We start from the raw sequence: 18260 nt of genomic DNA, 5'->3' as shown, positions 1-18260 counted from the left end.
GGCTTTGATTGAAGGAAGTAGCAGGTTATGTAAATAGCAGCTAGATTACAATTGCTAAAGATTGCAAAATAACAATGGAATAGAGGGGAGTTTGTACAGGAAGAGGAGGGGGAGCATCTTGTACAGGAAGAGGAGCATCTTGTACAGGAAGAGGAGCATCTTGTACAGGAAGAGAAGCATCTTGTACAGGAAGAGGAGCATCTTGTACAGGAAGAGGAGCATCTTGTACAGGAAGAGGAGCATCTTGTACAGGAAGAGGAGCATCTTGTACAGGAAGAGGAGCATCTTGTACAGGAAGAGGAGCATCTTGTACAGGAAGAGGAGCATCTTGTACAGGAAGAGGAGCATCTTGTACAGGAAGAGGAGGGGGGGGGGGTAACGAATATATGGAGCGACTGGAACACAATGAGTGGAGCGTAAGAAATTAAACCAAGACAAATTCTGTGATAATGTCTGTTATGTTGGGCTCCACTCAAGCTAAGGCATATGTCACTATTCCAACTAACAGAATAACTACAGCAATATAATCATAACTTTTTATTCTGTGAAATATATATTTTCAGATACAAGAACAGAATAGAAATTGTTAAAGAAAAAAAAAAGACAAACATAGCAGTTATTTCACAGAGGTCAACATCAAGAGCAACAGCGGTGTCTAAAACTTCACATTGTACCATCATTCCTGGCCCAGAATATGTAGTTTATATACTGCGGCCCACAAACTGTGATAGGTTAATACATCAAAAGGATAAATAACTCCAAAATACCATGATTTTTATAGGATAAATTTACTGATAATCAGTAAGACATGTGCTATAAATCTTTACACTTTAGGGGAAAAAATGCTCTCCTTACATCTGAATAGCTGGTATAGTGCCATCAACCATTGTCCGTAAATAATCTGAATATTGGATCATTTATTACCTTTCTACAATCACATCCATATTTCATATCTTCAGAAAGTTGAGTGGCTTGCTAGTACTGGATTTGTTATGCTTGCCGTAAAATAAAGGAGCCCAATGAAAGAATTACGATGACATGGAAACTCTTCTCCACTTTGGACAAGCTCTTCACAAAAAGTTGACACATTTCTCCTCACCAAGTCCAGCTGTAATCCATTGAGAAACCTTGAAGCAATTTCACTTCAGAGCTATCATTGGCGATATTCGGCATTACACAGTGCAGACTCAACAATCAATATGTTGTCTGTGTAATGTAGGACAGGAAAGGTCTTCCCGAGAGGGAAAAGCTCGGTAGCCACTCTACACTCCGGTCAAAAGATGAAGGTCCTAAAACGAGATCCCTCCTTTATTAACTTATTTTGAAACTGGATGACCCTTGTAATGTAGCAGAGTCTGTACCATGTCGAGTAGCCATCAGCTGTGATATTCTTTCCTACCATATTGTATGTGGAAATGTTTATTTGTAGACCCTTCATGTAGATCTATTTAGGGTTACGGATTCTGTTTAAATAACATTTTCCAACTTTTTTTTTTGTGGAAATATAGTGTGATCCAATATAGTTTGTTAGTCCATATTGATAGCGCACTCAGCTTCCATTAACCAATGTTACAGATTACTGTAAGTCAAAATGATTTTAGAAAAAACTAGAATGGACCAAGCAAAATTGGGTGGTCAAATAATTAGCTCTTGTTGCTTAGAAGATGCAACACCAGTTCCTCATCCTCTCGAAGGGAAAGTCCTGTGTTTAGCGGCTCGAATGGTTCCTCCGAGTTTGGAGTCATCTTCCTCTTTTTCGCAGCCACTGTTTTTTCTACAGGGCCCTTGGACTTACTGGGGAAAATTCTCTTCCTTGAAGTCATCTCCTCGTGGTCACTTTAAAAAATAAAAAGGAGAAATAAAATTATAATTTTTCCATTATACCAGTGAATTCAATATTACAATCTTCAATGAAAAGTAATTTTGAGTTCTGCTCATAAGCAGCTTCGTATAGTAACTTTCAAGAGAATACGGGACCAATTTTGGTCATGTGTTTATGGTTCCTTGGATTTACATAGATATGGTTTTCCACTTATTGGTAGTCATTATTTAGAAGGGTCATTTTGGAGTTGGTCTACACCTAGCTATGGTAAGTAACATTCCAATATGGTGTATGTATACTGCCAAGCACGAACTTGGTGTAAGTGTGGGTCAATGTTTCTTCAACATTGGAAATCAAATGACCCCCTTCTCAAACAAATGACACCAAACTACCCCCCATGAACATGATCAAACACTTTGCTACCGCAGCACGAGTGTCCCGGACAAACACGTACCACAAGACAAGAATCTAAGAGTTAAGGGCCTCACATTAGATGAAAGTCGGCCCAATCAAACTATTTTGGTGGGTGGGCCAACCGTTGTATTGGGGGGCTCCACACACAAATAAGGATTAGACGGTTGAAATTTAAAAGCCCAATACTTTTATTTCCAGACTAAGTAAGCCGCAGCCTGGCAACTTTCTCATCTCTGCCCAGGGAAAACACATGAACACATAGTCAAGCTGAGAGTGGAGTATTGGACATGTAGGGATAGATGGCTGTCCGAACGATCATTTGTACGGCCAGCTTTACAGAAATTAGATTGAGGATAGAGACTGTAATGATTATTGTCAATTGGGTTGATTTACTAACTGTATCTAGCTTTTAGGTGACAGTCTAACGACATGCCAAATTCAAAGTTTGCACCATCTAATAGTTGGTTCACTTTGGTCCACCAAGTGATGTTCACACCCCTTTGCCTGGCCACTTTTTTGATAGGTCATGATGACCTCGTATTGAGCATGTTGAAGAACATGTTTAAATCGCATATCTATATCTCTAGATATATCTACATCTATATTTTTTCCCTCTTTTCAAGCACATTGCACATTTAGAAACAGAGTTAAATGATGCAGAAGAAACGAGAAAACTTCAGAATAATTACAGGTTTTACTTTAGATAAACTTTTAGCCTTTACAGTTAGCGACACATAAAATTTAAATTGTGGGTCTATGAGCACGTACCGCCCAGGCCTAATATATAACACGGTTCAACGGGTAGAAAATAAACATCAGCAAAGTCTTCCAATTATGAATGCAACTATAGGCTCCCAACTATACAATTAAGCCAATTCATATCTCTCCCTGATGACTCAAAATTTAAAGACAAAGTAACATTGAGACAAATCTGGATTTATATGTCTGACATCTCTGCCTCCTGCTAATAAGATTTGTAACTTATAAACAGCTTGCGACACTTTCCAAATGTCAATTACAAAATGGATCATTAGAGGACATTTCGGGCTATTAAGTCGCCACATACAAAGTCATATATAAAGTCGTCAAGGAATTGCTAGAGGTTCAATTCCCAGAATGAACATCATGCAGCAATCTGTGCCAATATGCCGGCAGACAATTACTTTGAGTGATCCATTCGGCTCGGTCCATCTTTACAGCTACAGGGGGACAGGAAAGGTCTTAGATCTTCCTGTAATGAGCTCATTGCTAGTAACAGATACGGTTCACGGTAATGAACTGCAATGACAAGTAAAACGCTCTGCAGGTTTATCGATATGCTGGTTGTATAGAAATTGTGATTCAGCTTAAGATTTCTTTACGACTGAATCCATTGTCTAGGTTTTGGTTAAGGAAATGGAGAAAACTAAAAGCGGAAAGAAAAAAAAAAAAGAAAAGAAAAAAAAGTGAAAAAAGAAAGGGGAACAAGAAAGAAAAGAAAAGAAACGGAGAAAAACAAATAAAGGGGAGAAAGAGAGAAAGAAGGAAAAAAAAAAAAAGGCGAAAGTGACAAAGAAATTAAATTACGTAAAATATCCAGGCTAAAAACTTGTAAGGGATGAGAAGCATATGGCTACTTTTTTTCCCCACAAAAAATGCCACAACTGCAGTACTGTAGATAGGGGACTAAGTCTGGTATTGCAGCTAAGCCTAAAAACATGCATGCTCAAATTGGCATCTACAGAAGAGACAGTCGGGAGAGCCTACCTAAATCATCAGTATCTGAAACTTTAATCAGTTTGGACAGCTTAAAGGGGTTATCCAGTACTGGGCAAACCCTTATTAATAGGCCCAAGGAGGTGGAAACACAAAAAATAATGACCTCCCAAACAAGTGTTATGATTGCTGCTGGACATGTCCAGCCATCGTTCCTTTGGGAAAGAGCCCTGCAGTGCCCCATTCTCTATATTGTTGGGGTCCCTGTGGTCGGACCCACACCAATCAGCAAGTTATCAGCTATGCACGGGTGACACTTCTAAAGATGGGAAAGGAGATCTTTTATAATAACATGCTCCACTATGTGAGGGTAGTACATCACAGAGTGGTCCTCCCTCCTACATGCCAAAATGGCAATAGTAGACATCAAGCAAAACCCCAATTAATGAAAGATTTCACACCCCACTCTGGCATAAAGATATAAATGCGATAATAATTAGGCATTATTGTTAATAATAATAATAATAATAATAACTTAAGGCTGGATACAAGCATTTACTTGTGCTGCAAAGCAAATGGCCAATTCCAGGAAGTATTCTAGCTTTACTAGATGATCAATTAGCGCAGAAGATCATCTGACATAAGACTTCAGAACTACAACTAGGGATGAGCGAACCCGTGGACGTTCGGATTCTGGTACCCGATCTTTATTTCAAAGTTTGGTTCGGGTACAGAACAGTACCCAAACTTGAACTAGAACCCAAACCCCAACTTTTGAGCTTGAAAATATTCGCTCTCTCCCCTCCCGGACTTCCCCCGGAACTCCAAACATAGCAACGGACTTCCGGGAGAAGTCAGTCAGTCAGTGCTCGGCGTTTAGCACCGGACACTAACTGTCCGGTACGTACCCCGAACTCTTAATTTCGGCTTTGCTCATCTCCAGCCAGAATAAACTTTCTGCCCTTTATAACCGAGAAGTGAACAGCTGAGCAACATAAACAGGAAATCTAATATGTTGATCATTGCTAATTTGGCAAGCTGTTTCCCGAGCTCATCATTTTATATCTAAATTGTATTACTCCAGAAGAAAGTTCTATTTTTATTCGCCCCAGCCTTTCATTTCAGCACACTGGGTTTTAATTAAGAAGTGTTAAAATCTTGTTTTATTCTGTTGCTCCAGATGTCTCCTCGTCCCAGGTTGTGTTATTGTAACCACTAACACATGGAGGTATTAACTAGACCTGCCTGTAAGGGCGAGCAGGACGTTACAGCAGTGTGCGCACGTTGCGTTTTTGCAGTGCAGATTTGTCACCTAACTGAAGAGTTTCCTGATGCCAGCAAAGTGAATGAGAATCCCGAAGTCTCATGCACACGTTGCTTATTTGTGACTCGCAGACTTGGTGCAGATTTAAATCTGCAAAATATCAATTCTTTCAGCGTTTTTGCTGCAGATTTCACACATACTAATGAGTGGGGAAAAATCTGCACCAAAAACTGTGTTTTTGCCGCTGCATTTTTCTTGCCAAGAGATGCAGGAAGGGTTCAAAAATTTCTGCACCAAATACTCAGTGTGCGCCTATAGCCTTACAGTTCTGCTCCGTAAACCCAGAAAACATTAAAAGAACTGACAGAAATTATGTAAATCAATGAAAAACCTCTCGAGGAATCTTATGGTTGCTACATTAAAGGATATGAAAAGGTAATGTTTCAGCAGAATGTAACATCTGAAAAATGGCATTTTTTTTATTTTCTAAATATAAAAGTAATTCTGGCACAATTTTTACACCACCCACATACTCCGTACGCTGAAATTTTAACAATTTTGCAGGTCACTTTTCAGACTAGGGCTTAGTGCCCACGAAGAAATGAAGCAGAAATTTTCCTGAGCATTTCTGTATCTCCTTGGCAGAAAAAAACATGCGGTTTTTACATGCGGATTTGTCATGTGTTTTTCCAATGCATTGTATAGGTAAATACGCATGCAGAAACGCACAAGAATTGGTCATGTCCGGATTTTTTCTGAGAGTAAAATCTGCGCAGAAAAAATACGGACCATGTGCACAGAACTTGCAGAATGTCATAGGAAGTCATGGGATAAAGTATGCAATGCGTTTCTGCGCTGCAAATCCGCACCAAAAATGCATCGTGGGCACACAGTCTTGCTGTGCAGACCAGGACAGGTAACCAGAGTCATTTCACTATGATCAGTAGATAAGGAATTTAAAAGGAGAGTCATAAGAAAATGATTTTGTTTTAATCAGGTTTTTGTGTGTTTTTATAATTTTTTTTGGGCAAGGTTTTATTATTTTCATACCACTATTAAAAAAAAAAAAAAATATATTGTAATCTCACAATTTTTACATTGGGTCCATTTTAAAACTCAATGGCCACAATTCAATAGGACTGGCGTTGTACATGCTGTCATTAAGAGGTGCACGTCACTTAATGAATTACACCAGTGATCATCCCTTACCATGCCCATTCCACTTTGGTGGCACTGGCCAAAACGGCCATGACTATGCCAAAAGTAGCAACATTTTTCTACAACTTCAAAGTTGTGCAAAAGTTTTGAAGCTTTTAAAAATGTTGTACGCCAGAAATCTGACGAGTCGGGCCCATAATTCCTGTCCTATCAGGAAAGTTTTCAGCAGTCTTCTAATCAGAGGCAAAATTACCGAGACGGGTAACACCTCTATACACAGCTGACCCTCTCCCTTCACAAAGACTGTTGCACACGCTCATTAGATGCTTGAACACAAAAGGTAAGGTCTGTGTTTGTTCATTACAGCCAACATGTGGATTTCCAGAAACAATAGAAAATTAAGTCTTAAAAAAACAAACAAAAACCCCAGTGGGAAAATTACAAGGTTTCTAATTTTTAATAAAGATTGTGATATGAAGAAAAGAAAAATATTTCCAACATAAGTACATATATACGTTGCAGCGTTTCAGAGTCAAACATAACTGGCTGAGATCATACAGCCAGTGCCTGATATATATGCTGTCCGTGGATCGGGCCGCATGTACCAGCTGTCAGGTTCACTTTAATGAGAGCATGGGGCTTAGATAAGGCAGGCTAGCAGCACTATACACAGAAATAAGGTCTAGAAAGCGAGTACCAAGTGCTTCAGTGTTTATCAGGGCACTGCCGTGCTTCCGTATTCTGGTCAGACACCTTTCACCCAGCCAAACCAAATCTCACACTTTGCACTGATGAGGGGCGGCACCCTGAAACACAGTTTCTGCAAATTAAGATTCTGGTTTGGCTGTTATCCTAAGTCACGTGGAAAGGCTCGTTAAAGGGTTGAATACTGACTTTTAGAATGGCTACTTCCTATAGGTGGCACTAGAGTTCTAGTCCTGTTCCTCTGTTCCTCTCTTTAAATATGCAAATTACCTCTAATCTCCCAGAGGAGCATTGCAAGACTTAAGTCTCCTCACATTGGCATGGCAGGCTTGGCCTGTCACTCTCCACAAGGAGAAATGTTACCCTTTGGATCTTTGTATATTAAACGATGTCTGGTACTGAAGCTTAGATGAATTCTCACTAGTGATGAGCGAGTAGGTTTTGTTAACCCTTTCGCCGAGTATACTCGGGCGAGTAAAGAGTATTTACATCGTGCTTGGTGATATGTTTGAATCACTCCCGTGTGCATGATTTGCGACGGTTTGACAGCTTTAATAAATGTGAGGAATGTGTAAGAAGCAGACATTCCTCACATATAATAAAGCTGTCAAACAGTCGCAAATCATGCACACGGGAGCGATTCAACCATATCACCGAGCAGCTGTAAATACTCGGTGCTCTCCCGAGTATACTCGGCGAAAGGGTTAACAAAACATACTCGCTCAACACTAATTCTCACTCTTATGCTGATGACCGGTGAGGCGCATGGGAGGGTTGGGGGTGGTGTCAGACCCCACCAATTAGACTTGGAATGCCTATAGTTTGAGAAAAGGCCAGTGTTCTCATGAAAAAACCCTTTGAACAATTATAATTTCAGCAAATTTTTAATATATTTTTGTAACTCTTTTGTAAGCTGTAGCATCATACACTTACAGATAAATATTAGAGGAAAGGTCACCCAAAACAAAGACTAGCGCTATAAATCTCAAATCACCTTAACACTCCCGCTGTCCTACAAGGCTATTTTTCTTTACACTCTATATAAAGATTTGCTTTCTAGTCTCTTTATTAACCAACATTTGCCTCCGGTTTATTTCAAAACGAATTTTGTTTTTTTTTACCTGAGCCGCATACGTAAAAGTTATAACCTTGTAGCTCCTAGGCAATAAAAACTCAAGCTTTAACCCAAATGTGTGGTAGCGATCTCTCGTGTACCATAGATCAGGCTTTGCGTAATATAGTAGATCACTAGTTTCATATAAAAAAAAAAAAAACATCTCAGTGGTTAACTTTGTGCGGATTTAAAATCATATAGTAATAATATGATTGGAGTGTGTTTAATTCTGTATTTTTTGCCGTTTCCAAATCTTGCTGTTAGTCACTTGTTAATAGTGAGAAAACCAACCAGTGAGGTTCTCCACTTTGGACAATCCCTACTTCTTGACAATAAGTTGAATCACAAACTTTCCCCTTTAAGAACCACAAGTGATCAGCAGTATTTTTTTTTGGAGAGCCTGGCAGTGAGTGATACATTTCTTTGCAAAGCCACCTCAGATGGAAGTAAAGAGGTTGTCCAGCAAAAGAAAAAAAAATATTACACACTACCCTGTTCTAGACACTGGTGCTGTACATGAATGAGGTGGATTTTCTAATTTCATCAACTAAATTGGCTCTCTTCTCAGTGTATGCACATCTGAAACTGTAAAGGATGTGGCTTACCTATTGAAATTAGACAGTCAGCCAGCCCCCTTCACACAAAGCACCGGTCACACTTCAGTTCATGAAATTCCTGCTGAACCGAGAGATTCGAGGAGATACCTGAAGACTGGGTCATCTGACACAAATGGCTTACTAGTTTATTAAGATAAATATGGACAACCGTGATGTCCCAGCTCCGTTCACTGATCAGTAGGGGTGCTGGCTAAGGGGAACCGCTCCCATAGATCGGATATCAGTGGCTTATCAAAGCATTACAGAGTGCTGATGCAAATGGGTTTGCGTGTCGTGCTGAACAAGACAGGAGAGAAATACGCCCTTTGTCTCCACTCTCCCAGCGGACGACCTGACGAGCATTACCGTAATTCTTTTGTATATCGAGTCCCATTGTGAAGTTTCCAAGAAGGGTTTCGAAAGAACAAATAACTTAATGTCTAATCTTTCATCACGATGAACTGAAATAAACTGCCCTAATCAGTAATGGCTTGACTCATCGAAATGACTCCCCTACCAAAAAACCCTGTACTGTCGTCTTTGAGCACCATCAGAGTCAAATTTGACTGCGCTCCTGAAGCTAGACCCCGTGCTAATCTCTGATGAATAGAAAAATAAATGCGCAATTGTCCTGGAGAACCTTTTGGAGGTGCTGCGGGATCAGACCTGTAAACATACTACTGGGTGGCCCAAATATCCCATCTAACTGGAGGGGAAACCTGGGAATGGATTACCGTACATACTTTCTTCTGTTTGCCACAATATACCCATGAAACAAATTTCGGTACACTTAGTCCCCACTTACGACTTCTATGTTTATCTTTATAGTGCTCTTTGACATATTACCTTGTCTGCCTGTCCCTCCCCCCCAAATGCTATCATATGGTGACATTGACAGAAAATGGGGGAAAAATGGATTTTGGAGTTCACCAACAGAAAAAAATTTGGGGGGAAATATTCTGTCTTTTATCCGCTCAGTCGAGTATGACTCTTGGTCATTTTATGGATCATTGCTCACCAGGCAATTCTATCCTGCATTACTTCTTTCAATTCGTCAATGGTCATCCCCATGTCGCTCTTGATGGAGTCGATCCAGCAGGTTCTTGGATCTACATCTCTTCTCATCCCAATGACCGATCCAAGCATGATTTCTTTCTCCAACGAGGACTCCGCATAATATGGCCAAAATAAGACAATTTTTGTTTGGTTATCTTAGCTTCCAGTTACAGTTTTGACTTGACTTTGTCCAAGATGTCTCTGCTGGTGATCCTCCTTGTCCATGTAATTCGTAGGAGCCTCCTCCAGCAGTTCAAATGTGTCAATTTTCTTCTCGTCAGGCATCTTGAGTGTCCAGGTCTCGCATCCATATGTTGCTACTAGGAAGACAATTGCATATTATGTAATCGTTGTCTACTTAAATCTCCTGGTTGTCGACTTTGATATTGATGATAGCAGTTTGCGCTGTTGTCATGATCTTTGTTATCTTGATATTCAGATACAAGCCGAATTTCTCACTCTTCCTTAGCCTGCAAAGTGTGCTTCTCCAAATCCTTCGTTCTGTCAGTAGGGTCTTTTCATCCAAATATTGTAGATGTTGATGTTTCCACCACAGATCTTCTCTCCGATCTTGCACTCATCCTCAAGCCTGCATTCCTCATCACCATTTCTGTATATATGTTGAAGGTTGCTGGTGACAGAATGCAGCCTTGTCAGGTGCCTTTAATCAATATCGAACCAGTCCATGTATCCATATGCCATTCTTACTGTGGCTTCTTGCTTTTGGTAAAGTGATCTAAGTCGGACAAGGTGCAGTGGCACTCCCGCCGAACGGCTGTTTCCAGTGTCTTCAGCACAGCTCCATCAACTGTATAGTGGCCGTGGCAGAGTACTGCACATCCGCCACCTATTCAAATCAATAGAGGGCTGATGTCCACTGCCCAGCCACGGGCACCATTAAGTCAACAGAACTGTACAACTCCATTATGGACCAGTTCCGGCTGCTGTCGACACCAGGAACAGCTGATCGGCAGACGTGCCATGCGTCACACCCTGCCAATCATACATCCAACAACCTATTCTAAGGATAGGTCATCAATGTATGTTAAAGTCCCAGACAACCCCTTTAAGGTAATAATATAAGTAAAATGACCCAGAAATGATGCTATTAAAACTCATCTAAACAAAAAAAAAGTCAAACAAAACAAGCCCTTCAGTTAAAGAAAAATAATAGGCAATCTGAATGTGGCGACAAAATAAAAAATCATGCGGGCGTTAATGCAAAAAATAGGCTTGATGCATTTGGGGTTCAGCATTTTAATGCCAGGTACTCCAATCATTACAAGGTTACATCTATCATGTACCAAGGTATGCGGAATGAATAATTAGCCGGCTTGTATAAAAACATCTGCCAAACAGATTTTTGTGTCTTAAAAAGAGAGTCAACTCCAAAATATTGGCATTTGGATAATCAAACATACTGTGCCACAATCTTATTTTCAGATAATAAATTTTAATTTACAAGGCCAAGGCAACGATCCTAATGAAGATTAATTACTGCAGTGGCTTTCATAAAGCTCAGTGCAGCTTCTTCCTAAGTTACTGTCAAAACACTAATGAAAATATATTGTGTTGTTAAAGTCTTTTCTCTGGTCATAGTCTGGCCGCAAAAATGACCAAAATTTTTTTTTTTTTTTTTTTTTATAATAAAGACGGAAAAAAATCTGTACCGAAAAGGAAATGTAAAAAATCTAAATCCACAAAAATACTTTTAGCAGGTAATAAAATTATATGATGAGTAAATATAAAATGACCTACAGTCTGGCTGCATGTACAAACAATAAACCTCTTATAAGGGTTTTTTTCTTTTTTTTCCATAAGTACAGCACCGGTCAAAAGTTTGGACACATCTGCTCATCATGCAATGTTTTTTCTTGTTTTATTGAAATGTGCATATTGTAGATTCAGAGAGAAAGCAGCAAAACCATGAGGAAACATAGAAAAAAAAGTGTAAAGAAAAGTGCGACAAACCAGAAGGATGTTAAATCTTAGATTACTCAAAGAACCCCCACCCCCTACATCTGATAACTGCATTATGACCTCTTGCCAATATCTCTAGCAGCTTGATCAGGTAGTCTCAACAGTCTCAAAGTTACCAGACATGCTGAGCACTTGTTGGCAGTTTTTCCTTAACTCTGTAGTCCAAATCGTCCCAAACATCTCCGATGGGTTGAGGCCAGGGGACTGTGAAAGTCATGTCAACTAGTGACTTTTGCCGAAACTCAACCATAAATGCCTGCTTTTTGTACTCTTCTGGACAGAAGCGGTTGAGATGTGTATTAGCGGATGTCTGGGTATCAGTTATGATGGTTGTTTTTTGAGGTGCTGTCAATTTGCAGTTTCTGAGGCTGGGAACTCTGATGAACTTATCCTCTGCAGCAAAGGTAATTCTTGAACTTCCTATCCTGCAATCATCATCCTGAGAGCCATTTTCATAATAGCTATTGATCATTTTCATGATTGCATTTGTGGAGGACTTCAAGGTTCTATCAATTTTCTGGATTGTCAGACCTTCATGCTTTACAGTAAAAATGGGGTTAGTGGAGTAGTTCTTGCCATATTCTAGCTTGCCTCTGCAAAACACACCTGATGGTCGCAAACACTTTCTGAACACCAGTGATTTCACAAAAACAATTGAGAAGGCATACCTGTTTACTGGAAGACATTCTAGGTTACTACCTAATGAAGCTGCTTAAGAGAATGGCAAGGGGGTATACAGCGGTCATCAGAATAAAAGGTTGATACTTTGAGGAATCTAAGGTTTAGCGCATTCTGGTTTCTTTTACACATGGTTTCATTACTCCGTTTCTACAGGTTTACCTTCGTGTTTTGTTTCCTTCAGTCTGAAGCTACAATGTGCACATTTCAATAACAAGGAAAACCATCGCATGTACAGGCTTGTCCAAAGTTTTGACATATATTAGCTGTAAGGCTTCATGGCAATGGTAGTAATATGGCTCCATTCGGGTAACACCCCATGGTGCAGATAAATGCATGTGGGCAAACTAGGACTTTGTGGCTCGGCATGCTTCGCTGTACCATTTGGTTCTGCAATTATAGAGGTCGTTACAATTGGGCTTTCATAGATTTGCATGAGGCCTGTATGTCCAATTTTTTTGTTGCGTCATACAGAAGTTTTTTGATAATCCATATGAATCGGAGCGGAAGAGAGTTCTGGCATCTGAAGAAGTCTGTATAAAACTTAACTCCGGAAACTTTGCCAAGAACATGACACCCAACTGGACATTATACAGCAACACGAGAAGTCCATATAAAACAGTGTAAAATAATATCAGTTGGGTCAACAGAGCTGGGACTGCAAACTCTACTTTGAATAAAGAGGTTCTCACACACTGAGCCAAACCAATGGTTTTTGTAGCTTAGAGTGGTTGCCCATTGAGAGTTATGGGTTTCAATGATATGGGCATGCTTACAACTCATTGAAAAGATGATCAGAACCAAAAGGCTTTTTAAGCAAAAGGGACCTCTTCATTCAGGGAAGTTATGGTTGCTCAATAGGTAGAATCTCATGAAGAGTAGGACTCTAAACAAAACAGAACCGTACGTGATGTGAAAACACCGCAGCAAGATACTGTCCAGGAGCAAGTATTTCCACCCTGTATCGACTGCCAGGACCAACCAATATACCTATTTATATATAGCTGGGTTGAACAGTTATGAGGCCACTTCCACATCAAATTTTGAAACACACGGTACAAAAAAAATTTTTTTGAATGTTTATCCTCACTCACCCTTGTACCAAGAAAAGATGAATCTTACGAGCAAAAAGACGTAAGAGAGAGTAGAGCCAAAACTTGAAAAGGTTGCAGATTTTATTTTTCCTTTACTAAAAATACCAACAGGTAATTTTAGATTCCTATGGCCCTAAATATATATAAGTCTGTGCCTAAAAAAGGGAAATTAGATTTTTGACCCCATTTGGCAAGATTAAGAACCTCAAAAAAAGGACCATTAGGTAATAGTCTCAAAGATTATACACTGCTTTGTGTGGTCATTGTGGGGTTTGCACAAAGACTATACAGGCTTCTCAGTATTGTATGTTTTAGCTGGAAATATATTTGTTCGGAGCCAATAAATTGCAACCAGCAACATCTCTCAGGTATACTGGTTCTCTGGCTGTGACCAGTCCATTTTAGATTCTGATTTGCATACAATGTTTAATAATCCCTAGCAAAACAAAAGGTCTTAGAACGATGGTCAGCCCATTAATAAATGGCGGTTTCATGTCAATGATGCAGCCATTGCAATTAATCACAATCTTAACCGTCCCATATGCCTCTCAATTATTACTAAAAATAATAAAGGAGTCGCATGCACTTTTTATTAACTGTAGACTGTTGTGCTATGAATTTAATGGAGAGAAGATGAAGAATGCAACAGTTTTTTTTTTTTTTTAAGTCCGTGTGCGATCCATTTTCTAACATCTACCTTAAAAAATGTTACATGATAAAATCCAGTTTCCTAGGTTTATAAGAGAAATGTATCTGTGAAAATCGGATGTTGTGTGGGATTCAATTAGACTTGAATGGGTGAGACTCGGAAGAAAGTAGCGCACGCTGTAATTTCTTTTCTCACGAGTAGTCGTACCAATAGAACAATTGTTCACCTCAACAGCCCTATGGAATAACATGGGCCAGCATGCTGTCCAAACAAAAATTGGACGTAATCAGAGAAAATGGATGTAACTAGACGACTCGACAAAACGACCTGTTTCACACCCAGATGAAATACCAATCCCATCAGTCGGCATTCAAACTAGGAGAGCTCCCTGAAGATGAACCCTGTTCTTCACCTACAAACAGTAGTTATGATGACTGTGATTTTGAAGGAACCTCATCAGTGCCACAAGTTTTTAATCACCCGGAGCTCAATGACCTCGTTAGAAAGCTAAATCTCCCAAAGAAATGAGCAGAATTGTTGGCGTCTAGACTAGCAGAGATGAATTTAGTACGTCCAGAAACCAAAAATCACATACTATCGCAACAGAGAAAAGGTTTGACTGCTATTCTTCTCGGAGGAAAGTGATTTGGTTTATTCCAATAATGTTCAAGGCTTGCTGAAGAAAATGGCATAACGTCCAAGAGAATGGTGACTGTTCATAGACTGTTCTAAGCAGAGCCTAAATTGTGTGCTTTAACACAATGGAAACAAATTGGGATCAATCCCAATAGGTAACTCAACTAAGATGACTGAAGAGCAAAACACAATTGCTCTGGTCATCCAGAAAGTATACCACGATCACTAGTGGCCAATCTGTGTGAATTTAAAGATGGTGAATATGCTCTTGGGACAGCAGAGTGGATACACTAAGTCTCTCTAAGTCTAAGTCTTATGCTCACACTAGGGATCTAGTCTCTCTGCCCTTGTCCATATGTATGTCACTTGACAAATGGTAAGGTTTTTAATATTAGAGTTAGGACTGTCCCATAAGGGTTGCCGTGAAGTGGCGGGATAGCTTTCACATTACTTTGATCAAAATTATGTTAACTAAATACCCTTTATTATTTATCATTATTTTTGCACTGTGCGATTTATACATTTACTTTCAGTTATTTGGGTATTTTTCTTGTCTTTGGTTTCACGAAGTATCCCTGTTTTATCTGTCACTGGGATAGTAGATCAAAAAACGAACACAGGTTGAGAAAAGTGGCCTCGGAGAGAACACATGGTAGGAAAAAAGAATGGAATTGAAGGAATAAGATCATTTTACCACCACTGCACATCAAATTAGGTTTAATGAAGCAGTTTGTAAAGACTCTAAACAAAGAAGATGCTTCCACTACATCTGCAGAAAATTTCCAGCACTGACCATGGAGAAGCTAAAGGAGGGTATTTTTGACAGTCCTCAAATCAGAGAACTCATGAAAGATCCACACTTCAAAGATTCATTGAGCGATGCCAAGGCAGATGAATGGTCTTCTTTCACTATAGTTAAGAATTTTCTTGGGAACTATAAAGCAGATAATTAAACTGGACTAGTAGAAAGAATGCCATCTTCTTTCCGTCACCTTGGCCGTACAATGAGTATCAAGGTGCATCATCTCCACAGCTGCTTGGATCATTTCTCAGAAAACTGTCACGGATGTGCCAGGTGTAATAGACAGTCGCTCTGGATCTGGCTGTAGAAGGTCACTGCACTTGGCAGTAAAGACACCTTCGTAATCCTTATTCCTTTAAGACCGAGAGGTGACCTTCCTCCTGCTGCTGATTGACACACCCTTGCCTAGGAGTTAAAAACACTCAGTTTACTCCAGGGAATTGCTGGTGGTACTTCTATGTTCTTTAGTGCATAGTTTATCCCCTTTGTTTGTCTACCTCGTTGTTTTTAGTTTGTAGTGGGGCCTGACCAGTGCTCACCCATTCCTATCTAGGGCCAAGCTCCTGAGACATTCAGGGCCTGCTCGGCAGGACTGTGGAGTCAGTAAGCCAAACCTCTGACTCTTTCATACATGGCTCATGTTTAAGTGATAAATTTACTGTAGCACAGATTCATCTCAGCTAAAAGGCCCTAGACCCTTAGATCAGGAATAGGACATTTCATAACTTTCCCAAATTCTTATGAAAAAAAATATGCCCCACAAACTGCATTGACCCAATTTATTATATATTTTAGGAGTTGGAGTCTGTCCATTTTATACCGACTGATTCAGACTCCACCAAAATGGTCCCCGACTTCACAGCCCTGCTGCTCGGCAATAGGTGTGGATCCTATATAGGGACGGTAGGGTAGGCAGGGTGATATTAGATCTGCCTATGGGTCTCCACTTCCCCTTTCCCTAGTGTTTGGGCTTCCTCCCCATCTTCCCTTCGTGTTGCACTTAGTCTTTCACACACCTTGCGTGACAAAAACCTTGGTGACCTAAATAAACGATTCCACCAAGATTTAAGAACTACAGAGGAAAGATACCGAGGACAATGGGATTCCCACATGATGGCGGATTACTGCTGGTCTATTTAACTGGCGCAACTCACCACAAGAGATCTTTAAAGAACCGCTTTGAGAGGTCTCTCAGTAAATGAACAGTGTATGAATGACAACTTTTTATGCATGTTTAATTCTTATTCTTCTGTGACGTAAATTTTTCATAAACAAATCTACATGCATGAATTTGTTTTAGTAACCAAGAAGGCAAAAATAATAGTGTTTAATAGACACCAGTCCTAGTGTTCAACCAGTGGTCTGCATATACATCTGGTATACCATATATGTCATTAAATTGGGCTGATGGAAGAAAAATAAGGGCAGATTTTAGAACCGGCGACAAAAATGGACCTAAAAACAAGCTCAATATCTCAGGCGCCAATTTTTATTGTTCCCAATATCTCATTCCTCAGCCATCCATGTGCAGGAAAACTAAATCTTAAAAGGCAATTGTTGAACAATTTTTAATGAAACTCAATTGCAAATATTAATTTTAGCCCAAAATAGATGCACTTAAATTACAACAACGCCCCTGAAGGTGTCCATATCCGCAATTATCTAGTGTGTTCCTCAAGACTTGAGCCAATTCAAAGTGTTCTTCTATTCTGAATTGTAAAGTGCTGCACAATATGTTCTCCCTATAGGTGTTAACAACGTAGGTAAAGTATGTGAGGGAGCCTTAAGCAGTTGTGCATAAATAAGAATAATTAGGAATAAGAGAAGTGAGATTATCCATAGTCAGCAAATCTGAGAGTCATAAATCATAATCGGTTGTGAAGGATTTATTACATGTGTAATAAAATAATCATGTTACGACCATGTTGACCGTGAAGAATGTAAGAATTCATATATTAGAGTAAAAGAAAAAAAAAGCAAAGTATGAAAACTTAAGGCGAAGCAGGAAAAGCATATACGAGATGTGCATAGAGTACCGCGTCCAACACTTTCCTATACACAATATACAGGATATTTAACACTTCAGTTACAGGACAGATATCAGATTTATGTCTAGTAACGAGCCATTCACCCGTGTGTCCGTCACACGGCCAGGACAGATATTAGTTTCCTTGATGTAAGAGATAAAACTTCCGATTGACCGCAAGTATTTTGCAAAAGGTGAGAAAACTAAAATTGGTTTGTAAAGATCATAGCAATATTCTTCGAGTCAATGGCCAAGCTTACAACGTAAAGTTGTGCAAGAAGATATGCAGGAGCCGGGCCCACCGACTGTCAGAAGTCCATGTAGCCCTGTGGTCGCCCTACCTGCCAGCATTACCAGCATCTTTTCTGATTAAGAAGCTTGGCGCAACATCATGCATACATCACACCTCACCAATCAGAAGAGCAAATCTTTTTGCTAAACTCTACAAACACAGGTCTTCGAAAAGCCAAAATCCATTAGGAAACTTTCTAAATCTCAGGCCACAGACTCTGCTCATGCTAGAGTCATAACGTCAATTTGTAATAGAGCCATGACAGCCACAGAGACCATT

General features: G+C 39.7%; 1 protein-coding gene across 1 annotated transcript in view; it reads right to left on the bottom strand.

The window, feature by feature from the left end:
• Positions 1 to 522: 522 nt before the first annotated feature.
• DDX10 (DEAD-box helicase 10) overlaps positions 523 to 18260 on the bottom strand; it is a 178986-nt gene continuing 161248 nt past the window's right edge. Inside the window, exon 18 of the mRNA XM_073662435.1 lies at positions 523 to 1836. Coding sequence (XP_073518536.1) covers positions 1644 to 1836 — 193 coding nt within the window. The 3' untranslated portion in view covers positions 523 to 1643. The remainder of the gene's footprint in view (positions 1837 to 18260) is intronic.

This window comes from Phyllobates terribilis, unplaced genomic scaffold, assembly GCF_046119375.1.
Source record: "Phyllobates terribilis strain yellow unplaced genomic scaffold, ASM4611937v1 Scaffold_2__4_contigs__length_985480577, whole genome shotgun sequence".
Lineage (NCBI taxonomy): Eukaryota > Metazoa > Chordata > Amphibia > Anura > Dendrobatidae > Phyllobates > Phyllobates terribilis.
Note: the sequence above shows the minus strand (reverse complement) of the source record. Positions and strands in the feature narration are given on the sequence as shown.